The sequence below is a fragment of the Aspergillus glaucus genome (assembly GCF_001890805.1).
Source record: "Aspergillus glaucus CBS 516.65 unplaced genomic scaffold ASPGLscaffold_8, whole genome shotgun sequence".
Taxonomy (NCBI): domain Eukaryota; kingdom Fungi; phylum Ascomycota; class Eurotiomycetes; order Eurotiales; family Aspergillaceae; genus Aspergillus; species Aspergillus glaucus.
The window spans coordinates 389,473-416,436 of NW_019170460.1; the positions used below are offsets into that span (position 1 = coordinate 389,473).

The 26,964-nt window shown below is 52.5% G+C and overlaps 11 protein-coding genes across 11 annotated transcripts; 7 read left to right on the forward strand and 4 right to left on the reverse strand.

Moving 5' to 3' along the window:
- Positions 1-520: 520 nt before the first annotated feature.
- Positions 521-4,630, forward strand: ASPGLDRAFT_46035 (uncharacterized protein). Its single transcript, XM_022546368.1, has 2 exons — positions 521-3,955; positions 4,034-4,630. Exons 1-2 carry the CDS (start codon positions 664-666, stop codon positions 4,474-4,476), a joined length of 3,735 nt encoding a protein of 1,244 aa, XP_022401760.1. The 5' UTR covers positions 521-663; the 3' UTR covers positions 4,477-4,630.
- A 79-nt stretch (positions 4,631-4,709) lies between these two features.
- Positions 4,710-6,046, reverse strand: ASPGLDRAFT_46037 (DNA/RNA non-specific endonuclease). Its single transcript, XM_022546369.1, has one exon. The coding sequence runs from the start codon at positions 5,867-5,869 to the stop codon at positions 4,916-4,918; it is 954 nt and encodes a 317-aa protein (XP_022401761.1). The 5' UTR covers positions 5,870-6,046; the 3' UTR covers positions 4,710-4,915.
- A 284-nt stretch (positions 6,047-6,330) lies between these two features.
- ASPGLDRAFT_147770 (Zn(2+) transporter ZRT3) lies at positions 6,331-8,316 on the forward strand. Its single transcript, XM_022541941.1, has 3 exons — positions 6,331-6,570; positions 6,622-6,752; positions 6,801-8,316. Exons 1-3 carry the CDS (start codon positions 6,516-6,518, stop codon positions 8,163-8,165), a joined length of 1,551 nt encoding a protein of 516 aa, XP_022401762.1. The 5' UTR covers positions 6,331-6,515; the 3' UTR covers positions 8,166-8,316.
- Positions 8,072-8,471, forward strand: ASPGLDRAFT_1414100 (uncharacterized protein). Its single transcript, XM_022541737.1, has one exon. The coding sequence runs from the start codon at positions 8,162-8,164 to the stop codon at positions 8,360-8,362; it is 201 nt and encodes a 66-aa protein (XP_022401763.1). The 5' UTR covers positions 8,072-8,161; the 3' UTR covers positions 8,363-8,471.
- On the reverse strand, positions 8,436-9,970 carry ASPGLDRAFT_46039 (splicing regulator NSRP1-like domain-containing protein). Its single transcript, XM_022546370.1, has one exon. The coding sequence runs from the start codon at positions 9,939-9,941 to the stop codon at positions 8,580-8,582; it is 1,362 nt and encodes a 453-aa protein (XP_022401764.1). The 5' UTR covers positions 9,942-9,970; the 3' UTR covers positions 8,436-8,579.
- A 153-nt stretch (positions 9,971-10,123) lies between these two features.
- ASPGLDRAFT_46040 (TRAPP subunit TRS20) lies at positions 10,124-11,019 on the forward strand. The gene is made up of 2 exons (XM_022546371.1): positions 10,124-10,363; positions 10,432-11,019. Exons 1-2 carry the CDS (start codon positions 10,173-10,175, stop codon positions 10,823-10,825), a joined length of 585 nt encoding a protein of 194 aa, XP_022401765.1. The 5' UTR covers positions 10,124-10,172; the 3' UTR covers positions 10,826-11,019.
- A 99-nt stretch (positions 11,020-11,118) lies between these two features.
- ASPGLDRAFT_169645 (cysteine hydrolase family protein) lies at positions 11,119-12,935 on the reverse strand. Its single transcript, XM_022542695.1, has 5 exons — positions 12,837-12,935; positions 12,456-12,634; positions 11,937-12,361; positions 11,751-11,882; positions 11,119-11,704 (listed from the first exon to the last, which is right to left on the reverse strand). Exons 2-5 carry the CDS (start codon positions 12,563-12,565, stop codon positions 11,202-11,204), a joined length of 1,170 nt encoding a protein of 389 aa, XP_022401766.1. The 5' UTR covers positions 12,566-12,634; positions 12,837-12,935; the 3' UTR covers positions 11,119-11,201.
- An 800-nt stretch (positions 12,936-13,735) lies between these two features.
- Positions 13,736-15,627, forward strand: nde1 (nuclear distribution protein NudE; the record flags this gene model as incomplete). Its single annotated transcript, XM_022544463.1, has 2 exons — positions 13,736-13,969; positions 14,026-15,627. The coding sequence occupies 2 exons, from the start codon at positions 13,736-13,738 to the stop codon at positions 15,625-15,627; spliced, it is 1,836 nt and encodes a 611-aa protein (XP_022401767.1).
- A 1,194-nt stretch (positions 15,628-16,821) lies between these two features.
- ASPGLDRAFT_1414964 (uncharacterized protein) lies at positions 16,822-17,725 on the forward strand. Its single transcript, XM_022541741.1, has 3 exons — positions 16,822-17,193; positions 17,275-17,648; positions 17,700-17,725. Exons 1-2 carry the CDS (start codon positions 16,971-16,973, stop codon positions 17,475-17,477), a joined length of 426 nt encoding a protein of 141 aa, XP_022401768.1. The 5' UTR covers positions 16,822-16,970; the 3' UTR covers positions 17,478-17,648; positions 17,700-17,725.
- Positions 17,517-24,401, forward strand: ASPGLDRAFT_124353 (acetyl-CoA carboxylase ACC1; the record flags this gene model as incomplete). The annotated part of the gene is made up of 2 exons (XM_022540476.1): positions 17,517-17,648; positions 17,700-24,401. 2 exons carry the CDS (start codon positions 17,517-17,519, stop codon positions 24,399-24,401), a joined length of 6,834 nt encoding a protein of 2,277 aa, XP_022401769.1.
- A 164-nt stretch (positions 24,402-24,565) lies between these two features.
- ASPGLDRAFT_24930 (putative RING finger domain protein) lies at positions 24,566-25,787 on the reverse strand (the record flags this gene model as incomplete). The annotated part of the gene is made up of 3 exons (XM_022543430.1): positions 24,566-24,906; positions 24,965-25,223; positions 25,272-25,787. The coding sequence occupies 3 exons, from the start codon at positions 25,785-25,787 to the stop codon at positions 24,566-24,568; spliced, it is 1,116 nt and encodes a 371-aa protein (XP_022401770.1).
- Positions 25,788-26,964: the final 1,177 nt, after the last annotated feature.

The following is a 26,964-nucleotide window of genomic DNA, read 5'->3' on the forward strand; positions in this document are numbered from 1 at the left end:
TTCAAGGCTACATAGTCCCGAGTACGGAGTATGTGAGAAACAGGCAACAGGAAAAAATCCCTAAATCTTTGCATCGTGCATATGCGCATATGCATCCATGTCTTGTTAGTGTTACTAAGGTACAACTCATGAATGCTTCAAACCTCCAGCTCAATACAATGACCTCGTAACAAGCCTTGCCTAGACAGTGGCACGTCCTCTGCCCTACAGAATAATGCACAGACACAGTTCAGTCAGCCACCTGCATAATGCCCCGTCCAATCACAATGCATTTTATTTTTTGCGGCTGCCTGCCTCGTGATGCGCCAAGAACACGCACGCTAGCGGCTTGGCACGGGCGGCTGTGCCCATTCGCGGGCTCTGATTGGTTAGGCAACAGAATTCTGCCCACTATTCTTAACAGCAGCAGATCATCCGAATCGGGGCTAGTGGCAGCCTCCGTCACTTCTTCGCTTCTCTTACATTATTCTTCTGCCTCGTCTCTCTTTTCTCCCTTTCTCGCCCATATCGCTCTTGCATTCGAATTCTACCGCAGAAAATGTGTGAATGAGATTTACACCATGACGAGCTCGCTTGTCTGAAACGACGAATTTGCGCATCGCATCCATCTTGTCTGTTTTCCCCGATTCGAATATCCCCGGACATCCCCCCGCAACCGCAAGGATGTCCGTTCTTCACCATGGGGGGTCATACCTCCAACGCCGTCTCACCAAGATGTATACGGATACCAAGACCTCGTGCGAGAGTGTCACCACGGCATCGAAAGCGGTCGACGATCCGGAACTTGTGGCACTTCATCGGAGTTTTCGAGAGCAGCGTGATCGATTACTGGCATGGGGCTTGGATTGGAGCGACGCTAGTGCCGCCCAACCGAACGATATCGACGAGTCGTTAACGCAGGCCGGTATTAGCGATGTCGTGGCTAGTGTTATGTCGTCGATTCAGGAATTGCTCAATGAGGCCGAACGGTTGCAGCATGGTGTGTCGGATTTGCCGCCCAAAGGCAGTCGTGCGAATCCGCCGTCGAAGGATAGTTTGAACAGTTTGCCCACCAAGACACATTGGACGGACGAGGATATTCAGCGCTCGAGGACTCTCCTGAGTGATTTGACGGGCTGTATCGATACGCTCTATGATCTGTCTCGTTCACGACGCAACATGTCGAGTAGTCAATCCGCCATGAAATCGCGCACACGACCCAGCCCTACCACCAAAGGAGACGATCCTTTTTATACTAGGGCTTATCTTGAAGCCGGCGAGAAACACGTTTCTTCTAAGCTTGTGCCCTCAAACCCCTTCTTTATCGACCGATCCGCTTTACAACTCTCCGGTACCTCCCATGACAACAACCCCCCTCCATACGAGGAGAGAGTGACTGCCTCGACCAATTCCCGCGCAGTTGGTCGTATGAGGACATCGGCATCACCTTTCTTGGCCGGAACCAAAGACTCTACGGTCTCTGTTTTGGTGGAATATGCTCCGATGATGGTGGAGGCGCAGAATGCCGCCCCTAACCCAGGAGCTCAACGGCTAGAGAGGGTGCATAGTACATTGGATCAGCTGGTTCAAAATGCTCGAGTCTCACACCTGGGTTTGTTGAGGTTCCTTGGATACTATATCGACATGCCCAATTCCCGGTACGCTTTCATCTACCAGATGCCAGTCGACTATTTTCCTTTTCTCCGCAACCCTGCCGATCTACTGGACGAATTAAAACCGAAACCCCTGGTTTCTCTCCTTCAAGCTGGCGATGACTATCAGGTGCCTAACCTCGAAACCCGTTTTCGCCTGGCATACGACCTTCTGATGACAGTCCTCCATCTTCGAAGTCAAAACATCGTACACGGAAACATCAACAGCAGCAATGTTCTCATCCTTCCAGGGTTAACTAGCTCGAGGAATGACGAGGTTGGTCTTACAGAGAATCTCCGACGTCCTTATTTGACATCCTTTTCCCATTTCTCTGGTAATGGCCCCTCGCCAGAAACGCTCTCAACCAGCATTTACCGCCACCCAGATGACCGAAGATTAATGGATGACGAGGCTGGTTGGGCTTATGATCTCTACTCCTTGGGTCTTGTCTTGATGGAGATTGGTCTATGGACGCCTATCAGCAGACTCTGGAAGATGAAATACACCAACTCCATGTTTAAGCAGAGGATCGAGAACGTTTATCTGCAGAAGCTGGGCCCCAAGTGCGGCAGCGCCTATCTTCATGTGGTCCAGCTGTGTCTCGATGCACCTAACTTCCATCTCTCCACACAGCCATTCGATGATCTGAACATCCGAGTTCCTCAGGTCTACCACTACCCGGTTTTGGACCTGTCAGCACCAGACGGAACTTTTTCGTTCTCAATGAACTTCCTCTATACTGCGTGCAAGATAATATGGTCCTGTTGCGGTATAGATATCTTCTCTGCCCCAGCTGCCGAGGAGTTGGATGATTGCCTGCCACTCGCCCTTGTTCCGGAGTCAGAAACAACCGCTAAGAAAGCCCCCATCAAAAAAGCTTCCGAAAAAGCGCCAGCGTTGCCACCCAGACCACCCCGAGAGCCGCGTTCTGGGATTTCGATGTCGGAAGTGAAGAAGTTGAGGGAGAAGATGGGCTTGGAGGACTCGAGCACAAAGAAGAGGACCTTCAAGAAGCTCACGAACATCGACATCCCCCAGCAGCACCTCAACCAATGGAACTTCCAGATGTTGCCTCGACTGCGAAAGCTTCTGGAGAAGATCCTGAAAGACTCCGCGGAATCTTGCGGTGTCACGCTCATGATGGCAGGCGAGACAGCAGAAGACGCCAAGACAACCATTTGCGTGACTTGTGCTAGCGCCAAACAGGTTCGGGCTGCTTTGAAGAAGTACTTTGTACTCAACGACGACGCTTGGGACTTGATCGTGCTGCGCGGAGACATCCAGCGCTCGAAGGTTCCGAGAAAGAAGCGCCGCAGGCCTGCAAAAACCACCCGACCAGGCAGGGAAGAAGCGCCAGCTTTCACGCAACAGGATTTGAACCCATGCTACCAAGAGAGACCCCTCTGCGGTGCGTCTATAGGTGCGTTTCGAAATGAAGAACACTTGCCTCCAGTGTCTTATGGCGGTGCCATTATGGTGGATGGCATGCCATATGGTATGACAGTTCATCACATGCTGGAGGCACCCAGTGATGGCGAGGACGATGAGGAAGAACCCCAGAGCGAGGTTGCTGACGCTCCGCTCAGATCATCTGGGAATTGGGCCGGCAATCCGATGCATTCAAATGCAAATTCTGATTTGATGTACAGTTGGTGCGACCAGGACCCGCCCATCGATCTTGAATTCCAGATCTCAGACGATGAAGACGACTTTTCGTTATCGGAGGATTTGGAAGGAAGTTTCGATGATTATTTGCTTTCAGAGAGCTATTCCTCGGACGAAGAGGATCCGTACGAAGATGAAGATGCGGCTTCGGTTGGTGATACGGCTGGCATCGAGCCGGGGGAGGAGCCACGACAGTTCGTGACCCAACCGGCGATCGATGATGTGAACGAAGCTTTCTTTCCATCCCCTGAAGACCGAGATGATGAACACCTTGCCTCACATGCTCTCGGATACGTCCATGCATCCTCTGGTGTCAGACGCTGGACACATAAAGGGATCAAGCATGAAATCGATTGGGCGTTGATCAAGATCAATGACAGCCGAACCGATGCTCGGAATATCGTCTTCGACAAAAGTGCCAGATCGAGATACGCACCCCATCACAGACAACGACGTGGTGAACAAGGTCCTGTCCAGGGCGAAGCGATATACCTGAACGACGTGGCGAGGATGGAAGACCTTGGAGGTCTCAAAGTCCACTGCTGTGGACGAACAAGCGGCCTCCAAACCGGCCAGATTTCTAGAGCTATGACACTCGTCAAGTTACATGGAAGACAATCTTTCTCAACCAGCTTCTGTGTCGACGGGAACTTTGGAGGTAAGCCACTGCCCTACTTCAAACTTATTAAAAAGGAAACAAAGTGAACATAGGCTAAATAGGCCCGCGTCCATCTAGTCCCCGGCGACTCAGGAGCATGGGTATTCGAAAAGTCCACCGGCCGTATCTGCGGCCACGTCCTCGCGTGGTCCGAAAAATGCCACACAGCATACATCGCCCCCATGGAAGTCATCCTCGAGGACATTGCGCGTACCCTCAATGCCACTTTCATTACTCTACCGGGTAGCTCTGATGAATCTGTCGCCTTTGCCATGTCGCAGTCTGCGTTTCCCGAATCTCCTGATGCGGGACACCGTGCACGATTACGGATCCCTGAACAGTTACCCGTTGACATTGGGAGATTGAATATCGGGATCGATAATTCGGATTTTGGGCCTGTGCCTACAAGTCGGGCGAGCCGAGGGTTGAGGGCTTCGCCCTCGCCCTCGCCGTCGGCGGCGTATCGCGGGATGCCGCCTATTCTGACGCCGCCGAGAGGATTGGAGAGACAGTTAGCCTGACTATCTCGGCTTCCCTAGTCTACATTTCACTCTTCCATTGTTTCCTTATTTGTTTTTATTTTGCATCTTGCCATTTATATCTGATCTATCAGCGATGATGCTATTGTTTTTTTGGGGAAGATATCTTGGGAGCTTGATATATGGAGTTTTGGGGGGTTTTTTTTTTTTTTTTTTTTTTTTTTTTTTGTTGCGCTTTGTTTCATGACTGATGAATGAGTGGGATGGGAAAGGAATAAATACCCCTGGTGCATGTCTGTTATACTGAATATTTTTACCTATTAATATGGAACTTGATTGGACTTGACGAGTATACAATCTGTACTGGTATGAATCATGGTATGCATTAATCATTCTATATGCACGACGGCGAGACCAGAAAACGCCAGATCGATGAAATAGACAGAAGAAACCGAAATGTAAATGTCAATGGTACAAATGCTTACTTCCTCTTAGAGGAATTGTTGAATTCGCGCACAACAGCCTCACACCTGACCTCCTGGCACAGACTCTTGCGACGGTTCGCCTCCAACTTGGACGCAAACTCAAGACCACTCGCTCGCTCAACAATCTCAAGAGGAACCTCGAAATCCGCCAACCGCCTATCATTCGGAATCCGCGCATTAGGCAACACAAACGCCCCCAGCGCAACCTTGCTAGACGGACTATTCGTCCCATCCTCCCCATAAATAACCTTGTAAAAGTGCGTCGGCACAGCAACATTCGGCGGATTCCCAATAACCTCATAATTCACCCTCCACTTCCCATCCGCATCCTTATGCGGGAGATACAACGGCCCCGTCACAATCCTCACAGAAGGGTACTTCTTCGCCAACTCACGACAAAACCCCTCAAAATGCGCCCAGTAGTCCCGATTAAACCCCTCCCCGACCTGCGGACACATATTCGACAGCCCGAACGTCCCGTCCATAGCAGCCTGCGACCACTTCGCGTCCGCGGCGGGCACCTGGTGGCCGCGGTCATAGCCGGAGCGGAAGTAGTCTGCTAGACGGGCGCGGAAGGGCGCGGGGATGGACTGGTCCTCGGCGAAGGCGCTGTGTTTGCGGTCTGCGTTGTTCAGCGCGAGGGACTGCGGGGTGATGTGTTCGGCTACCCAGGCGGGATTGCGCGTGCGGCGGTCGTAGGCGCCGTGCAGGGGCACTGCGTTGATGGTGTCGGAGATTGGGCCGGGGAAGCCATATTGGAGGATGCCGGCTGGGTCGACGGGGGCTCCAGGGGTGGCTCCGGGTCTGGGGAAGGGTTTGGTGGTGGTGGTTTGCTGCTGCTGCTGCTGTTGTTGTTGGGGACGGGGGCTTTGGTTGTAGAAGACGGCGGTAATTCCGGCACCGGTAGCAGCACTGGCTGCTGCGATTGCAGCGAAGGTGGCCTTGGACATGATGGTGGTGCCTGGATAGGGAAGAGGGGGAAAGGAAACAAATCGCCCAACGGGGCAATGGTGAAGCCAAAGTGGGCGGTCACGGGACCGCGACAGACATGTGATTTTTTATTTTTTTTTACATAGTACGGAGTACATGGGTTTTTGTATATTCTGGAAGAGGTATAGTGAATGACCAGGATGGTTTAATATAATCGTGCATACAAGTCGAGATGGGTTGGGACATCGGTACACCACTATATTTGTATGGAGGGACTATGCAGACATAACGTCAGTCCAACTTGTATGGTACACTAATACCTTATTTTATATCTTTTCTACTATGTACTCTCTCTCTCCATATGATCTTCATTATATGCATATAATAATAATACAGCATCTATATATATACATACCGCTGTGTACATTTGAATGCAACAAATGCGGACCTTGTGGACAGCGCCAGTCGCAATGCTCTTTCTTTTTAGCTCCTCGCTCCTTCCTCGAGTTATTTTCTCTCTGTTGTGTTGAGGAGGTGTCGAGTCGGGGTTGATTTTATACATATTTCTTCATTCTGTTTATTCTGCATCATCTTTGTAATCGCCGTTTTTATAGTGGCCAACTTTTTTCCTGACATCACTTGCCTTCCTCCTACAACGATCTCGTTATGGCCGCTAGCAATGACCTTCGTGGCTGGGTTATGAGCGCCGTGTCTGGCGTGGGTAAGCTTAACCGTCTATTATATGTTCACTCGGTATACTGATATACAACAGCCTGTATTCTGGGTTCCGCCGTTGTCTGCGCCGACCTCGTTTTCCGCCGCTTCTCCCACCGCAAGGACTTTCAGATCGTCACCAACAATGGCTTCCTTTCGGCTTCGTTGTGTCTCAGTGCGGGTGTCATGGTATGTTTATGAGACAAATGGGATTAGTGAGTGGTGCTGACCTCTCAGCTCTTCACCTCCCTCTACAGCATGCTGCCCACCTCGAAACGTTACCTGACCAAGGCGGGCTGGTCCCCTCGAGCTTCAGCGTACGCCCTGATCGGTTTATTTCTCGCTGGTGTTATCGTTATTCGTCTCCTCTCCGGTCTTATTCACCGTTATATACCCTCGCATGTCGTCGATTGTGCCCATACCCATGAGCCTGAGCATGACCCGGAACGCGGCCAAGCTGAAGAACCTGTGCGGGGCGAGAGTGAAAACCTGGACATCGATGGAAGTACGGAGCGCACGCCACTGCTTAAACGGATAGAGCCCCGTTCGTTCAAATCCACACCCGCTGTCCTTCAGGCTGGGCAGGCTGTGCCAAGGAACCTACACAAGAAGGAACCCCTCCGGATGCGTTTGACTCGGCAGCTCAGTATGCTCGTCGGTGGGGTGAAACCCTTGTGCGATGAAAATGGTCCTTGCTACGGATTCTCTCAGACTTGTGGTGGCGAATGTACCAAGACCCTCATTGCGAAGCCAACGAATCTGCCAGACGAGAATGCGCAACACCTGAGACACCACCGGAGTATGACTCGGTTTGAAGAACCCACATGGCCGGGTGATGATGAAGAGAGTGGCACCCTCCAGGTCCCAGCCAGATGGCCCCGGGGTCATCCCCGCGCTTTCTCCGAAGGTGCTCAGCGGATTGGTTACTTGGATGGGAGCAGCTCTTCCTCGCATAGTGAATTTCTTGAACATCACTGTAAATCGCCTAATAATGCACCCTCTGACGACGTCCACGACCAACACCAACAAGGAGAAGAAGAAGAAGAAGAAGAAGAAGATCATGAAGATCATCAGCATTCGCCACAGCATCACCACCACGTCCCCCAGAATGCCTTCCTCGCCATCGGTCTCCAAACTTCAGTGGCCATCGCCCTGCACAAACTCCCTGAGGGCTTTATTACCTATGCCACGAATCACGCCAGTCCTACTCTTGGTATGACTGTCTTCCTCGCGCTATTCATTCACAACATCAGCGAGGGTTTCGCCATGGCCCTTCCCCTCTACCTAGCTCTCAACTCGCGCTGGAAGGCCATGTTCTGGTCTAGCTTGCTGGGTGGTGTTAGCCAACCTGCCGGTGCTGGTCTGGCCGCTCTCTGGATCTGGGGCTCGCAGAAAGCCAGCGGTGGTCATGGGTCTGAGGCGTCCGGTCCATCCTGGGGCGTGTACGGGGGCATGTTCGCCGCGACAGCCGGTATCATGACCTCAGTGGCACTGCAGTTGTTCAGTGAGGGCTTGTCCTTGACGCATAATCGGAACTTGGGAATTGGATTCGCCATTGCGGGCATGGGGTTGATGGGGTTGAGTTTTGCTCTGACGGCATGATAATAACATTGCATACGACTCGTATAAACGGCATACTTATCTTGACAATAATGCATTGTTGGGCTTCTTATGGGAACAGTTCAATAACCTGGATATCTTTCATTACGCATTGCACGAGTTACGATTATTTGGTTTTTTTTTTTTTTTTTTTCGATTGCTTCGGTTTGGCTAGTTTGTTTATAAATAGAATGCATTAGTCTTGACAATAGGATACTACAATTGGACTCATTGTGTTGGAGAAGCTTTTCACGGTAGTAGAGCATGCATAGTCTTAGACTGGAAAATGCTCTATAAAATGGAAGACATCATCATCAAGCTTTTCACGGTATATATCAAAGTAAACGAATATATTGTACAGTAGTCATCTATATACACTCCAACGCCAACCTATGCAAAATGACAAAAAGTAAACAATCATTTTCCACCTTGCGCCTCTCTCTCCCTCTTTCTCGCCAAATACCGCTCCTTAGCACTGGACACATCCTTATCTGACTTCCGACTCTTATTCCGCTCCGCAACCTCCTTCTGTTTCGCTTCCTCCGCCTCAGCTTCCTGCTTCGCACGCTCCTCTAACTGCGCAGCAATCATCTCCGTCGTCCGAGCACGCTGGTCATTGCGCACTCCGCGCGCGCCATCGAAGCGCTTGCCAGGCCCACCAGGCCCACGAGACGCAGGCGCAGCAGCAGCAGAAGGCGCGGCCTTGGGCTTGGGAGCGACGTTGAGACCGGCGGAGAGCAGCTGGCGCTTGTCGACGACTTGGCCTTCGTCGTTGACAGCGACGTGGGCGCCCTTGGCGTTGAGGTCTGCGGCACGGCGGGCGGAGGTTTTTTCTTCGTCTTCGTCTGCTTTGCCTTCGGGTGTTTCTGCTGTTTCGGGTTCGCCGGTTTTGATGCGTTGGGCGGCTTCTTCGGTTGCTTTGAGGACTTGCTCGTGTCGTTGTTCGTCGCGTGAGAGAATGTCCCGGTAAAATCCAACCATGCCCACGTTCCCGCTCGTCTTGCGTCTCTCTTCTTCCTGTTTTTCTCGCTCTGCTTCTTCGGCTTCCACCCGCCGCATCTCCTCCTGTTGCGCCTTGTACGCTGCCGTAACGAATTTCTCTTTGTCTGCGAACTCTTCGCCCTCGGCTTCACGTTCGCGCGCGAGCAACCTATCCCGCGCGCGGAGCTGGTCGCGTTTCCGGATCTCGGCGCTGCGCAGGAGGTTTGTCATGTACTTGGGTACTTCATTGCCCTTCTCTGCCGATTTCTTATCCTGTTCTGGCTTCGTATGTAGACTATCATATACAGCATCGTAGGAGTAAATTGAGGGATCGAGCTCTTGTGCTTCCTGCGCATGTTTCTTGCTGCTGTGTAGGGCGGATAGGTTCGTGTAGTTTTTACTAGGGTCTGCTTGGGACTTTGGTACTGAGAGTCCGCCACCGGTTGTATTCGCTTCTTGTCGCTCTTCTGTTCCCTCATCGTCATCGCCGTCGGCGAATATGGAGTTTTTGCTGAGTGGCTTCGGCCCTGTCTTTTTGCCGCTTGTCGCGGTCGTTGTGAAGAATGGTTTACGTTTTGAGGGTGGTTCGGATGGTTCTTTTTTAGGTGGTTGTGGTTTCGAAGGCGCTGGCTCATCACCTACCCCTCCGATGGTTGATATCTCGACTTCTCCATCGCCTTTTTGGTCGTCGTCGGAGTCGGAGTCGAAGATGGTTTTCTTGCGTTTTTGGCCGAGGGGGGCTGGTTTTTTGGTGTTTTTGTTGGGAAGGTTGAGGCCGTAGGAGAGGTTTGGTGGCATTGCTGTATTATTGCTGTCAATTGAATGCGAGCAGATGAATGATAGTGATTGAGTTCAATCCGAGCATTCGTGACATCGACTCTCGATAAGCTATCGTCACGTGTACCAAACTAGTCCTAGATAAGCAATTCCTATCTTATCACACGTGATACATCCCTCCAACTGTCAACAACGACAAACTCACTCCTCTTCCCCAAATCGCGCACCCGGAAACAATTGACAGACAGCAAAATGTCGTACTACTTCACGATCCTCTCGCCTACCGATGCCCCACTTTTCAACATCGCCTTTGGCACCTCGAAAAGCGGCGGCGATGGCATCGCCCGCTTCCGATTTCCGGATACTGCGCAGTACATGAACCAGTTCATTATCCATTCGAGTTTGGATATTGTTGAGGAGGCGCAGTGGATGAATGGAAATCTGTACGCCCCCTGTCCCTGAACTACGGCACGTCGAGAGACAAGAAGGGCATGCTAACGCTAATATAAAGGTACCTAAAACACATCGACACCTACCCCCCAGCCCAAGCCTACATCTCCGCCTTCCTCACCCCCTCCGGCGCACGCTTCCTCCTCCTCCATCAACCCCCCCAACTCCCCTCATCAACATCCTCCGGAGGAGGAAACACTGGTTCTTCATCACTACTAGGATCCTCGTTCTCCGCATCCGCGCTGGGAGGAGGCAGCTCGGGGCGCGCGTCGAGTAGTTCTATCGCGGCGAATCCGACGGCGCCGCAGACGGAGGAGGCTGTGAGGCAGTTTATGAATGAGGTTTATGAGAATTATGTCAAGACGGTTATGAGTCCGTTTTATCGGGTGGGGTTGGAGATTAAAAGTCCGGTTTTTAGGGCGAGGGTTACGGCTGCGGGGAGGAAGTGGTTATAGTTCTTTTGTTTGAGTGGGTTTGGTTGGGTTGTTTTATTGTGGATAGCATGGCGTTTGGGTTGTTTTTGTTAGATGTGTATTTATATCTGCCGTAGCCAGGTAGTTATGCGGATTCATTGAATGATACCCGTGACTTGAATAGTCTAGATCAATGAATCGCAAAATATATAACTCCGAGGTATTGTCAACTCGCTAGAAAAGTATCAACCAAAAAGGGGAAAGAAAAACAGGTTCTCCCCATTGATATACAACGTGAACAAAAAAAAAAAAAAAAAAAAAAAAAAAAAAAAAAAAAACAAACCGCTACGAATCCCATCCAAAACGCCCGACCACACAGGGGTATAGTCAATCCAAACATTGGTAACCTGATTGCTGATCAACCCGTCATCTGCGGAGCCAGCTTCTTCACAGTGATGGCTTTGAAGTTCTCAACCGCGTGCAACAGATCTTCTGTCTTGGCTACTGCACCAAAGATTCCGCCCTCCATCTTGACTGATTCCAAGGTGCTGATGTGAAGGGACGGATCACTGGCAGCGGAGGCATCTTCCATCACGACGCAGTCGAATCCTCGATCGTTGGCTTCACGCATGGTCGTCGATATACACACATCGGTCGTGACTCCTGTTAAGACAATGTTCTTGACTCCCTTGTTTCGGAGTAAGAGTTCGAAGTCCGTGTAGGAAAAGGCGCCTTTCCCCGGCTTGTCGATGACCGGTTCACCAGGGATCGGGTACAATTCGTCTATCGTATCATGGCCCACTTCTCCGCGGATCAGGAGACGGCCTAGTGGGCCAGGGGACCCGATTCCGAGTCCTGAGGCGTTGTTCCTAGACCGATAGGTTTCTCGACTGGATAAAGTGGATAAATCAGGACGGTGGCCTGGAAAGTCAGCGATTGTCAAAATTGTTTGGATGATCGTTGTTACCTTCTCGTGTATGGTAGATTGGGAAGCCAGCTGAGCGAAAAATATCCAATAAATGCTGGATCCTGGGGACGATTTCTTGGGAAGCAGATATGTCGTATCCTTGATACTCCATGTAACCACCCGATGCGCAGACTGATTGATAAGAGATTAGCTCATGTCAACTCCAGTTACAGGTATATAACATACAGTCCTTTTGCATGTCAATCACTACCAAAGCAGTCGTATACGGCGTGAGAGTGGCATCATGTGGCCAATCGTACGGAATGGACGCAATCTGGCCCTTTCGCACTTTGTGATGGGGCACCTGTCGGGGCTTTTCGATAATCGGGCCATGGTTGTGCGTTGGGTTCAAAACGGTCAATGTCCAAATGCCAGGAGTACCAGCTGCTACCAGCATAAATGGACAATCCATCAACCGCGACGTTCTGCGCCGTTTTCTTGTCTCTTCTGTCAGACCGTTTCGTGGACGATAGTGTCCACCGCGATCGCACCGTAGCCACACCTTGGCGGTGCGTCCGGGCTTCTTTTCGGTTGGAGTGCTCGAGGACTTGACGACCACATTGTATCCATGAGCTTTTCCATGGCCTTGCACGGCCTGCAGCAATGTGTCCCTGACGTCACATGAGTACATCCACACATGTAGGGGGTTTGCACAGTCCAGGGCGAATATGTGTAAGCGGGAGAGTGGCAAGTGGGACAACTCACTTGTCAGGATAGGTGCCTTCCGGGGGAGGGACCAACTGCTGCATTGGCATATCAGGAATGTCCTGAAGGTCGCTAGGTGCGTCGAGATTTAGATCGGTGGGGTCGGCCATGGCGATAGTAGTAGAATGATCTGAGCTCGAAGCACTAGCAGTACTTTGTGGTCCCAGCAATAATACGGGCTGAACGCGCATGTCAGCGTGTGGTCTTTGGATTCCCAGCCTTATCCCATATATTTGACCACCGGGCATCAAGGCATAATGAAGAAACAGACCCATCTAGACTGCCATCTAGAATAGTGCGTGGAAGCAGAGCAGGAAATCCACACGGGGAGTTGAGCCCACGAGTGCCTTGTGCATGGCATAGTCATAGCATATCACGTACCTTGGAATTGTTTTAATTTCTTGCCAGACCAGTATAGCCCAGTATAGCGTGCTTAAGCACACACCCTCTTCCTCACACAATCACTCACTAAGACAGTCACTTTCTCAGTAGTCTATTACCTCGTCGCAAACCGGAGACACTCAGAGCCTCGGAATACGCACGGGGCTCAATTCTGCCCGGGCGGTGGAGAGTCCCATCACACACTAGACCCAGATTAGTCTAGCGCGGGCTTCCCCTGACGACGCCGTGTTGTGGTTCAACCAGCAGTCAATCAACCTTCACATCACATCACTACTACTACTACTACGCTACTTGTTATCGTTTTCATCTCCTTGGCCCTCTGGGAGGGATCTTTTTTGCACAGAATCCTTATATTATTTGGTGACCTTGTGAAATAAGGTGCCCTTCATTGTCCTCCCTTCAGGCACATTCTTGAGTGCCTGTCCTTTTCTAGCCTGTCTTGCCTCGCCTCGTCTTCGCCTTGCCTTGTCCCGTCCGTCTCCGTACGTCTCAACTGATCCAACTTGCGACACCGCTTCCCGCGAGGGGTCTTTGGCTCCTCCATACCACCTATACTATATATTCTTCTCCTTCCCTCCCTCTCTCTAGTTAAGATTACCGCCAGTTCTCGTGAATGATCTGCTCGGCTCGGTGATCATCTGGGACAGTCAGACGTCACGGCTACCCGCCGCCGGCCCCCCCTCCGTTGACTGTCGTTTGTTACTGCCCACTCTGTCCCCCCTCAAGTTTCTTCCCTCCTCCAAAGCAAGATTAGGCCTTTGCAACTGTGAAAGAAAAAGAGAACAAAAAAAAAAAAAAGAACAACAACAAAAAAAAATCTACACCGCTCGAAATTATACTGGTTATAAAATTTGGGCACCTTTGCGACCACAGGAATCATGCCATCGGCCGATGACTCTGCTAAACGGCCCAACGGGACGAGCTCTAGGGGGGATGAGCTGGCTTATTACAAGGCACAATATGAACAACTAGAGTCGGAGCTGGCGGACTTTCAGGCCTCGAGCCGGGACCTGGAGGCGGAGCTGGAGAAGGATATTGAGGCATCGGAAAAGCGAGAGCGGAAGCTAAAGGAAAAGGTGGAGGCCTTGGGATATGAAGTTGAGGAATGGAAGGTATGATATCAGTTGCTGAAGAGAAAAAAAGGACAATGCTCATGATCGCTTTCCAGACCAAGTGCAAGCAATCCAAGACAGAAGGAAATTCGGCGCAGAACACTTTGCAAAAAGAGATTACGACGCTACGAGATGCGAACCGAACCCTACATTTGAAGTTGCGTGATATCGAGGTTGCCAACGACGATTACGAGCGCCAGGCCCGAAACACCACGTCATCCCTGGAGGATCTGGAATACAAGTACAACGCGGCCATCGAACGAGGGGTGCTCCTGGAGGAGGAAATCAAGAATGGCGACCAGGAACGCGAACAGCTTCGTATCGAAAACCAACGTCTTCGTGACGAGTTGTCCGATTTGAAGATCGAGACCGAGATCGTCCAAGAGAAGCTGCGGAATACCGAAATGACCACGGGTCGCCGGATTAGGAGACCTACGCCCTTGTACCGCAGCCCGTCCACCCCACAGACCTCCGAGATTTTCGATCGGTCCCCGGGCACAACCCTCATTTCGTCGCCATTGTTCAATTCAGTTAACACGACCCCGACCAAACTTACCATGGCGTCCGCGACGGCCACTCCGCCCTCACCGCCCATTTCCGAGTCGTCATGCAGTATGCGCAAGTCCATCAACGGAATTCCGAATTTCCCGCGTCTGAAGGCTTCTGCAGGGGAACCCCTGACGTCTCGAACTTTGCATGCTTCGCGGAGCTCTCAACGATTGGCTCATGCGCGTGCCACGTCGGCTTTCCCCAATGGCAATCGTCCCTCCACCCTATCGGCATCGTCCCGCACGAGCGTTCCTAGGTCCAACCACTCTTTCCATAACAGCACTAACAGCCTGAATAGCCCCGCTACCAATGGCACTGGCCGGGCACTGGCCAAATCGGGTTCTCTGTGTCAGATCCGTGGTCTGATTGGCAAGATGCAGAAACTCGAGGAGCGGGTGCAATCGGCCAAGTCCAAACTCCCCCCGCCATCGGAATCGCCTTCGCGTGCATCGTCCCGAGCGGGATCATCTTTGGGATCATCCATGGGATCAGCCATGGGAGACAGTCCAGTTGCGTCAACCATCACCGTTCGGAGAGACTCCCGGAAGCGTCAGAGTGGCAGCAGCTTCAGCTCTTCGGCCCGGGACGGCGACAGCGTGCCCTCTTATATCACCCAGAGTCGACCGTCGTTTAGCACGCGGACCCCCGGGGACAGCCGTCCCAGCAGCCGCACGAGCTTCTCGAGCCGCAGCTCCGTCAGCCATGGCACACATCCTAGTGTGACGCTCTCCTCGACACGGCCCGAGAGTCGTCAGAGCCGAACCAAGACGCCGCTAGGGCATTATTCAACCAATCCGATGACGGAAGGCCGGCGACCGCGATCGTCGCTTAGCAACCACACGGCCCAATCCTCGATTGTCAGTGGCATGTCTAACATCGATGAAGATGAAGGCCTGGCCAAGGACTTTGCCATGCGCGCCACGATCAGCGAGTGTCGCGGAACTCGACTGCCATCGGTTACTGCCATGAATGGAACGTGGAAGAAACGGTCTACCAGCGGGATCCCGGCTCCACGGAGTCTCAAGACTAGCATCGGGGTTGAAGAGGGCACCCGTATGAGCCCGCCCGAACGAAAGCCCGCCCTTGCTGATCTAGGCGAGACTTTTTGATCTGGCTTATCATCCTTTCTTTATTTTTCTTCATTTTGACTTATTTTCCTTCTTACGACCCTTTTTTCCACCGTATTGGAAATCATTGAGGTCGCTATTTCTTTACGATGTTTACGGCCGGCACGCTTTTTTCTCCTTTTTTCTTTTACATATTCAGATTGGACATTTTGCTTCTTAATTCTTTTTTCGCAATATTCCCCCTTGTTCTCAGAAAACACCAACAGCATGAGAACCGAGTGCGCATTGGAACAAGCATTGGCACCATACACCATATCCGAGAGAACCTGTCTGGATTGCCAACCGCATGATTGATTAGTTTGGTTTATGTTTCTTTTATTATTGCAAATATCCCTTGACCATAGCACGGATTGTACAGTGTTATTATGGGAAGAAGATTGATGGAGTCGGCATTTTTGGTTTCTGTCATTGATTTATGTGCCCACGGGCGTCCAAGCTGTGTCACAGCAGATTAGAAGATTTCCTTTCGTGTCTCTCACTCGATGTATTTATTGTCTTTGGCGTTGAATAATACCCAGTGAGTTTATGAATATTCTGAAGGCGACATCGCTGTCAGTGCCATATATAGCGTCGTAGATTAATCCGTATCCCAATGTGAATATTCCCCGATGATTATGCCCGAGAAAAGTCCCGACATGTCAATTAATAACTACCGGAAAAGAGTTTTCTTCATGAATCCACGGTTGAGGTATCTACCAAACCAGCTACGGTGCCTGAAGAAGAATGTAGGGCACCGGAAACGATAAGGCTGCAAGCAGACTAATAAAAAACACCGTCGGGTTGGGAAATCTCCGAGATACGGATGATTAGCAGAGCTGATAATATACCTCGCTCTCCGGACCCCGTAGTTCGTACTACGTACTGGTCCGTACTAAGCACGGAGTACTCCGTCTTATACGGAGTCCGTTCCTGAACAACAAACCATTTATTTCTTCAGGAACCCCAGATTGGTACAGACAGGTACGGTATCGTACCGGTAAAAAAAAAACACATACAGAAACTGGTGAGAAATGACACGCCCAACATAATGGGGCGATGTGATTGGGGGAGACGTCCGGCTGGCCCGGTTCAACAAGTAGCCGAAAAAGGCATAGTGGCACCCAGCGGGTTGCGAGGATCCAGCGGAGCGGAATATCAACGGTGCCGTATTGGGTTAGTGGTATTTTTTGTGTATTGATTACGGTACCTCTTTCGCCATAGTAGAATATCATGAGTATGCTGGAGAGTAGAGAGTAGAGAAGTAAAGAGAAGTATAGAATTGAATAGAATATATGATGTGCACACTGTAAACAAGTCAGAGATGCAGTAGCTCATGTGTACATGGTATGTGGAATGGCGGGCAGCAGCCCAACAAGCGGCGGGCAGTTGGGGCATATCCAATGGTGGAGGACGACAATTTTTGGGTGGAGCGGCCTTTTTGTAGAACAGCTCATCGTCTTCCACTTTTCCTCTCTTCTGCCACTCTCCTCATCTTCTCATCTTCTTTCCTCTCCATCTTCATTTATCCTCATCTTATTGTACAGTCTCCCTGTTGGGTGTCAAGTCACGGTAAGCCACTCTCACTCTTATCAGCCCTCCATTCCGCCGTTTTCAATTGAGCCTCAAAGCTGACTGACTATTTTCTGACAGGAGGATCCCTTCTCAATCTCACTCTCTCCTCTCAATTCGAATCCTTTCTCTCTATCCTCGTGACGACGGGCTCTTCCTCTCGATTCCTCCTTTGTACATCTTATCACCATCCTCTTTATCCTCCGATCTTGATATTCCCCGTCTACGCTCAACACGGGTTTGACCACGTCTTACGCATATATCGCATGGAAGGAAGCACATAATCTTTAATACCCGCAATTATTTCTACGATAAACGACACCATGGGCGTCCCCAATGGAACCAGGCCTGAAATCCCTTCGCATTTCATCGGTGGAAACCATCTCGAGGCCGCTTCCCCGAGTTCGGTCAAGGACTTTGTGGCCCAGCATGACGGCCACTCGGTTATCAGCTCAGTATGTCTCCATTTGGATTGTCTATGGGAAGCATGAGTGCTAATAAAATAGGTCCTGATTGCCAACAACGGTATCGCCGCCGTCAAAGAAATTCGCTCCGTCCGGAAATGGGCCTACGAGACCTTTGGCAACGAGCGTGCCATTCAGTTCACAGTCATGGCTACCCCGGAAGATTTGACCGCAAACGCAGACTACATCCGTATGGCAGATCAATATGTCGAGGTTCCGGGTGGTACCAACAACAACAACTATGCCAACGTCGAGCTGATTGTCGATGTTGCTGAGCGTATGGACGTTCACGCCGTCTGGGCCGGTTGGGGTCACGCTTCTGAGAACCCCCGGTTACCGGAATCCCTCGCTGCTTCGCCTAAGAAGATCATCTTCATTGGTCCTCCCGCCTCTGCTATGCGCTCTCTGGGTGATAAGATTTCTTCGACTATCGTCGCACAACACGCTGGTGTGCCTTGTATACCGTGGTCTGGAACTGGTGTTGACGCTGTCCGGATTGATGAACACGGCATTGTTACAGTTGATGACGATATTTACAACAAGGGGTGTACCTTTTCGCCTGAAGAGGGTCTCGAAAAGGCCAAGGAGATTGGTTTCCCCGTTATGATCAAGGCCTCCGAAGGTGGTGGTGGTAAGGGTATCCGTAAGGTTGAGAAGGAGGAGGAATTCATCAGCTTATATAGCGCGGCTTCCAACGAAATCCCCGGTTCCCCCATCTTCATCATGAAGCTGGCTGGTGATGCCCGCCACTTGGAAGTCCAACTCTTGGCCGATCAGTACGGAAACAACATTTCCCTTTTTGGCAGAGATTGCTCGGTCCAGCGACGACACCAGAAGATTATTGAAGAAGCCCCCGTTACCATCGCCAAACCCCCCACCTTCCAGTCCATGGAGCGCGCCGCCGTGAGCCTGGGTAGATTGGTCGGTTACGTCTCCGCTGGTACCGTCGAGTATCTCTACTCGCACGCTGAAGACAAGTTCTACTTCTTGGAACTGAACCCTCGTCTTCAGGTCGAGCATCCCACCACCGAAATGGTTTCTGGCGTCAACCTCCCCGCCGCTCAGCTGCAGATTGCCATGGGTATCCCTCTGCACCGCATCCGTGACATTCGTCTCCTCTACGGTGTCGACCCCAACACCTCGTCCGATATGGACTTCGACTTCTCCAACGAGGAGAGCTTCCAGATCCAGCGTCGCCCGCAGCCCAAGGGTCACACCACCGCCTGCCGTATCACTTCTGAGGACCCTGGTGAGGGTTTCAAGCCGTCGGGCGGTACCATGCACGAGCTGAACTTCCGGAGTTCGTCCAACGTCTGGGGTTACTTCTCCGTCGGTACGGCGGGTGGTATCCACAGTTTCTCCGACAGTCAGTTCGGCCACATTTTCGCCTACGGTGAGAACCGGTCCGCTTCGCGGAAGCACATGGTTATTGCCCTGAAAGAGTTGAGCATCCGTGGTGACTTCCGGACGACGGTCGAGTACCTGATTAAGCTGCTCGAGACTCCTGCCTTCGAGGACAACACCATCACCACCGGATGGCTCGACCAGCTGATCTCTAACAAGCTGACCGCCGAACGTCCCGACCGGTACGTCGCCATCCTGTGCGGTGCCGTGACCAAGGCCCACCAGGCGAGCGAGCAGGGCATCGAGGAGTACCGCAAAGGCCTTGAAAAGGGTCAAGTGCCTTCCAAGGATGTCCTCAAGACCGTCTTCCCCATCGACTACATTTACGAGGGCGAGCGGTACAAGTTTACCGCTACCCGCGCCAGCTTGGACAGCTACCACCTGTTCATCAACGGCTCCAAGTGCTCCGTTGGTGTGCGTGCCCTGGCTGACGGTGGTCTGCTCGTCCTCCTGAACGGCCGCAGCCACAACGTTTACTGGAAAGAGGAAGCCGCCGCCACCCGTATCAGTGTGGATGGCAAGACCTGTCTGCTGGAGCAGGAGAACGACCCTACTCAGCTGCGCACGCCCTCTCCCGGTAAGCTTGTCAAGTTCTCCGTCGAGAACGGCGAGCACGTCAGGGGTGGCCAGTCGTACGCCGAGGTTGAGGTTATGAAGATGTACATGCCTCTGATCGCCCGGGAAGACGGTATCGTCCAGTTCATCAAGCAGCCCGGTGCCACTCTCGAGGCCGGTGACATCCTTGGCATCCTCGCTCTGGACGACCCCTCGCGCGTCAAGCACGCCCAGCCCTTCACCGGACAATTGCCCGATATTGGTCCTCCTCAGGTGACTGGTTCTAAGCCCCCGCAACGGTTCTTCCTCCTCTACAGCATTCTGGACAACATCCTCCGGGGATTCGACAACCAGGTCATCATGAACTCGACCCTGAAGGAGTTGGTTGAGGTGCTCCGCAACCCCGAGCTGCCCTACGGTGAATGGAACGCCCAGTCCTCTGCGCTGCACTCCCGCATGCCCCAGAAGCTCGACGCCCAGCTTCAGGCCGTTGTCGACAAGGCCCACGGCCGCAAGGCCGAGTTCCCCGCCAAGCAACTGCAGAAGACCATCGCCAAGTTCATTGACGAGAACATCCTGAACGCCGCTGATGCAGAGATACTCAAGACCACTCTCCTCCCTCTGACGCAGGTTATCAACAAGTACATGGAGGGTCTCAAGGCCCATGAGTACAACGTATTCATCAGCCTTCTCGAGCGGTACAACGACGTCGAGAGTCTGTTTTCCCTGCGCAACATTCGGGACGAAGATGCCATTCTGAAGCTGAGAGACGAGCACAAGGACGACATCATCAGTGTCGTGCACACCGTTCTCTCCCACAGCCGGATCGGTTCCAAGAACAACCTCATCCTCGCCATCTTGGACATGTATCGTCCCAACAGGCCTGGCGTGGGCAACGTTGGCAAGTACTTCAAGCCCATCCTCAAGAAGCTCACTGAGCTCGAGTCTCGCTCCGCTGCCAAGGTAACCCTCAAGGCCCGTGAGCTTCTCATCCAGTGCGCTATGCCCTCGCTGGAGGAGCGGTTGTCACAGATGGAGCTCATCCTGCGCTCTTCCGTTGTGGAGTCGCGGTATGGTGAGACCGGCTTCGACCACCGGGAGCCCGACTTTTCTGTGCTCAAGGAGGTTGTTGACTCCAAGTACACCGTGTTCGATGTCCTCCCTCGGTTCTTTGTTCACCAGGATGCCTGGGTTACCCTGGCTGCGCTGGAGGTCTACGTTCGCCGTGCCTACCGTGCGTACACCTTGAAGGGCATGCAGTACAATGCCTCGAGCGGCGAGTCTCCCTTCCTCTCGTGGGACTTCACTCTGGACAAGCTCGGTCAGCCTGAGATTGGCCCCGTCGCCTCCACACACCCTTCGACTCCCAGCACTCCCGTTACCGAGTCTCCTCACCCGTTCAAGCGCATCAACTCGATCAGCGACTTCTCGTACATCCTGGATGAGAACAATGAGCCTATCCGCAAGGGTGCCATCATGCCCATCCAGTACCTCGAGGATGTCGAGGAGGGCGTGTCCCGCGCGCTGGAGGCCTTCCCCGTCGCCGGTTCGAAGAAGCCCAGCGACGCCCTTCTCGCCAACTTCGAAGGCAAGCGCAAGCCGTCGCTCAAGATCGAGCATGAGCACGAGCTCACCGGTGTCTGCAACATCGCTGTCCGCGACGTCGAGGATCTCGATGACAAGCAGATCGTCGCCCAGATCAGCAGCCTGCTGGGAGACCTCAAGGATGAGCTTCTCTCCCGCCGTATCCGTCGTGTGACTGTGATCTGCGGTAAGGACGGTGTCTACCCCGGCTACTACACCTTCCGTGGGCCTAGCTATGAGGAGGATGAAAGTATCCGTCACAGCGAGCCTGCCCTGGCCTTCCAGCTCGAACTGCACCGTCTGTCCAAGTTCAAGATCACGCCTGTTTTCACCGAGAACCGCAACATCCACGTGTACGAGGCTATAGGCAAGGGCCCTGAGAACGACAAGGCCGTTGACAAGCGCTACTTCGTTCGTGCTGTCGTTCGTCCGGGCCGCTTGCGTGACGACATTCCTACGGCTGAGTATCTGATTTCGGAGGCTGACCGGTTGATGAACGACATTTTGGATGCCCTCGAGATTATTGGCAACAACAACTCCGATCTGAACCACATCTTCATCAACTTCTCGCCTGTGTTCAACCTGCAGCCCCAGGATGTCGAGGAGGCCTTGGCTGGTTTCTTGGAGCGCTTCGGTCGTCGTCTGTGGAGACTGCGTGTCACTGGCGCCGAGATCCGTATCCTCTGCACGGACCCGACCACTGGCATGCCCTACCCTCTGCGTGTGATCATCACCAACACCTACGGTTTCATCATCCAGGTCGAGCTGTACATCGAGAAGAAGTCCGAGAAGGGCGAGTGGATCTTCCACAGCATCGGCGGTACCAACAAGCTTGGCTCCATGCACTTGCGTCCCGTTTCCACTCCCTACCCGACCAAGGAGTGGCTGCAGCCCAAGCGTTACAAGGCTCACCTCATGGGCACCCAGTACGTGTACGACTTCCCCGAGCTCTTCCGCCAGGCCTTCCAGAACAGCTGGACCCGGGCTATTGCCAAGATCCCCAGCTTGACCTCCCAGCGTCCCCCGGTTGGCGAGTGCATCGACTACAACGAGCTTGTCCTTGATGACGCCGACAACCTGATCGAGATCAATCGTGGTCCTGGTACCAACACCCACGGTATGGTTGGATGGCTCGTCACTGCCTGGACTCCTGAGTACCCCAAGGGCCGTCGCTTCATCATCGTGGCCAACGACATTACCTTCCAGATCGGTTCGTTCGGTCCCTTGGAAGACAAGTTCTTCCACAAGTGTACCGAATTGGCCCGCAAGCTTGGTATCCCGCGTCTCTACCTGTCTGCCAACTCGGGTGCCCGTATTGGTATGGCTGACGAGCTGATCCCCTACTTCAGCGTCGCCTGGAACGATCCTGCCAACCCCCCGGCTGGTTTCAAGTACCTGTACTTGACCCCTGAGGTTAAGAAGCAGTTCGACGCCAAGCAGAAGCAGGAGGTCATCACGGAGCTTATCACCGACGACGGTGAAGAACGCCACAAGATCACCACCGTCATTGGTGCCACCGATGGCCTGGGTGTCGAGTGTCTCAAGGGCTCTGGTCTCATTGCCGGTGCCACCTCGCGGGCCTACGAGGACATCTTCACCATCACCCTGGTCACCTGCCGTTCCGTCGGTATCGGTGCTTACCTTGTCCGTCTCGGACACAGAGCCGTCCAGGTTGAGGGCCAGCCGATCATCTTGACTGGTGCTCCCGCCATCAACAAGCTGCTTGGTCGTGAGGTCTACACTTCCAACCTGCAGCTCGGTGGCACGCAGATCATGTACAAGAACGGCGTCTCGCACATGACTGCCAACGACGACTTTGACGGTGTGCAGAAGATCGTCGAGTGGATGTCTTTCGTCCCCGACAAGAAGGGCGCCCCCATCCCCATCCGCCCCTGGTCTGACGACTGGGACCGCGATGTCGCCTACTACCCGCCGCAGAAGCAGGCCTACGACGTCCGCCATCTCATTGGCGGTAAGGAGGATGAGGAGGGCTTCCTGCCCGGTTTGTTCGACAAGGACACCTTCGAGGAGGCTCTTGGCGGATGGGCTCGCACTGTCGTTGTTGGTCGTGCTCGCCTCGGTGGTATCCCCATGGGTGTCATTGCTGTCGAGACCCGCTCGGTCGAGAACGTCACCCCTGCTGACCCTGCCAACCCCGACTCTATGGAGTTGATCAGCCAGGAAGCCGGTGGAGTGTGGTACCCCAACTCCGCGTTCAAGACTGCTCAGGCCCTGCGTGACTTCAACAACGGTGAGCAGCTGCCCGTCATGATCCTGGCAAACTGGCGTGGTTTCTCTGGTGGTCAGCGCGACATGTACAACGAGGTGCTCAAGTACGGTTCATACATCGTCGACGCACTCGTCAAGTACGAGCAGCCCATCTTCGTGTACATTCCTCCCCACGGCGAACTCCGTGGTGGTTCGTGGGTCGTCATCGACCCCTCCATCAACCCCGATCAGATGGAAATGTACGCCGACGAAGAGTCCCGCGGCGGTGTCCTCGAACCCGAGGGTATCGTCAACATCAAGTACCGCCGCGACAAGCAGCTCGACACCATGGCCCGCCTGGACCCGACCTACGGCGAGCTCCGCCGCGCCCTGCAAGACACCACCCTCAGCAAGGAGCAACTCTCCGAGATCAAGACCAGGATGGCCGCCCGCGAAGAGCAGCTCCTCCCCGTGTACATGCAGATCGCCCTGCAATTCGCCGACCTGCACGACCGCGCCGGCCGCATGCAAGCCAAGAACACCATCCGCCGCGCGCTCACCTGGAAGAACGCCCGTCGCTTCTTCTACTGGCGTCTGCGCCGCCGTCTCAGCGAGGAGCTCATCGTCAAGCGTATGGTCGCTGCCGCCCCTGCTCCTGCTGGTACTGGCAACGGCGCCATCGCCGCCAACGTCCCCGCGCCTGCGGGGCAGACAGAGCCCTCTCGCGCCTCGCACCTGCACACTCTGCACGCGTGGACGGGCATGCTGAACGATGAACTCGAGAACGACGACCGCAAGGTGGCGACGTGGTACGAGGAGAACAAGAAGGCGATCCAGACGAGGATTGAAAGTCTGAAGACGAAGTCCGTTGCGACGGATGTGGCGTCGCTGCTTATTGGTAACAAGGAGGGTGGTTTGAAGGGTGTGCAGCAGGTGCTTAGCATGTTGCCTGTTGAGGAGAAGGAGGCTGTTCTTAAGTATTTGTCTTCTTAGTTTACTTTGTGATTTGATGTTTATATGCATGCATGGATATAAAATGGGATGATTGGTTTTGTTTGGTGTTGAGATTGTTTGATGATTTATGTCATGTTATTGAGCAGCATTGATTAATACATTTCTATATTCTATTCGATATGCTACGATATCCCAACTATGGCCTAGCACTGAAAAGCAACCCCCGTCTTCGTCGCAACATTCCCTCCCCTCCCCGCAAACCCCGTCCCCTCCGAACAAACCTCCACCAAACCAGGCAATATCCCCTCCTTATCCTTCTTTGACTTCTTCTTTTTCTTGCCGTTATGCTCCGCATCCACATTATCATCCCTCGGAGGACCCCCGGGCGTCACATCCGCCTCGCAGACGTAGCATAGTATACGGCCTTGTAACCCGGCTGTATGTTCCTGTTCTTCTTTTGTGGCGTGCGGGTCGATGGTGTCGTGGGGGGTCATGAATTTCTTGACGCAAGGTTGGCAGATCATGTGGCCGCATGGTTTTGTTACTGCGTTGTGTTAGCAATTGCATTCCAAGACTGCGTTTTCAAGAGGGGGTAGACATACGCATAGCTCGTAACCCATTACTCAAATCCTTCTTGCAACTCGGACACACCCGCGCGACTGATCCGTCTGATGCTTTTTCTTCTGTGAAATGGACCTCCACGAGGGCTTTGAGCGAGTATGCATGACGGTTCGTGTCTGACGAGGCGGGGCATATGGGCGTTAACTTGATATCTTTATTGGCGATGATTTCGTTAATGTCGGTTCCGGGTGTGAGCGAGGGGACCCAAAACGAGGGTAGAGCGGATTTGTTCGATTCGGACTGTTCGTCGTCAGCACAAACATATAACACCAGAATAATGGGAAATACCTTCTCCCTCTTCAACTCCTCCTTCAACCTCTCCTCCTCCTCCCTCGTCACCCTCGCCAACTCCTTCTCATCCAGCTCAAACATCTTCTTCCTCTTCCCCCCAACCTCAACCTCCCTCTCATCCCCAACTTTCCGTTTTTTATTATTCCCTTTATCCTCAAGCCCCATACTAACCATCTCAAACTCCCTAACCTCCCTCTCCCTCGCCTCTTCTTTCACCCTCTCCTCCTCCTCACCAACCCTCCTCCTCGCTTCCCCCCTCTCTTTTTCGAGGCGTTTAATCTCATTCCGCTGAGCAAGTAAATCACTAATCGCGCACTCGCGACAGAATAAATCCCCGTTAATCGCGCACGCGACGGGCGAGCGCGCGGGTTGTAAGCATAATCGGCACGAGGCGAAGGGCAGGAAGGAGTCGCGGGAGATTAGAGAGCGTTGGGTGCCCCAGTTGTTGCGCAGGAGGGAGCGTTCGTACGAGGTGAAATGGGGGAGGGAGGTGTTGCGCTTTGAGTGGGCCATTGTGCTTTTGTCCGGGGAATTCGACTGCGTTTTCTTCTTGTTTTGGAGAATTGATGGCGTAGATAGTAGAGTTGAGGTATTTGAGAAAATTGAGAAAAAGAGGAATTAGGTGGTGGATATTGTATTGGAAACCGATAGAGCTAACTAAGTTGATGAGCTCAAATCCACCTAACAGGCATGACATAATCATTTCCTTTTTCGGACTAAATTCCAACCCTACTGTACAAGTACGTACATGATTTCTGCGGAAGCATTGGACCTTCTTTCTCCGTTCTCAGTTCGACCTCACGCTGCTTTTTGCTCCCTGAGCAGCCTGGAGCGTGTCTAGAGCAAGGAAGTGCATATCTGGAGTGATCAGGGGCGGTGCTGGGCCATTCAGGAGCATAACCTCCCAATTGCTCAGTGACTTGGACAAGTAATGTGTAATCTGTTATTTCTAGGACAAGAGGAACATTGGTAATTTAGTGACCACAAAAGCTGAACTAAGAGCATGGGGTGAAGTTGAGCAGAACCACATCAGAAGTATTTTTATTGTAATGGTCGTATATGTACCATTGGAAACCACAAGCGAGTAATTGAGTGGAGGCCAGGGAAGAGAACACCTTGGAAGAGTCTTTGCTGTATTGATTGTAATTGCAACATTTCCTTGTCCGGAGTCCCGGGCTGTACGTAACTACGTACAAACTAGACATTTTCATGAAAAAGAGACTGGTACTTGGCAATATGGGCTAAATATGGCTGCATCCAATATGCAAAGTGTCCCGCGATCTGTCTGTAGTGATTGGGCATGACCGGGGTACTACTTTTGCTTTCTTCTGAATGTGAGGTAATCGGGGTTTAACCTGGCTTCAGTGTTGAATGCTAGCACCATAAAAGCTGGTCAGTTTCAGATTTGTCCTTGAGGCTGTCTTGTGCACTCCACATTGCAAAAATTTCTTGCACAAATCGGAAGTTTAGAATATCGGATTCCCTATAAGATCTCTTGGTATATACGGAATATTGAGGTTTCTCATTTAGGATTGGAAAAGTTACGGGCGTTTCTCAAAAGCGAACCTATCAAACAATAGCTTCTTGCAATCTCTGTAGCCGGCCCTTCAACAGCCAGGAAGCCCTCAACCAGCACATCAGGGACTCGCCTGCCCATGCAACTTTATACTGTGACCTGTGTGGCCGTTCA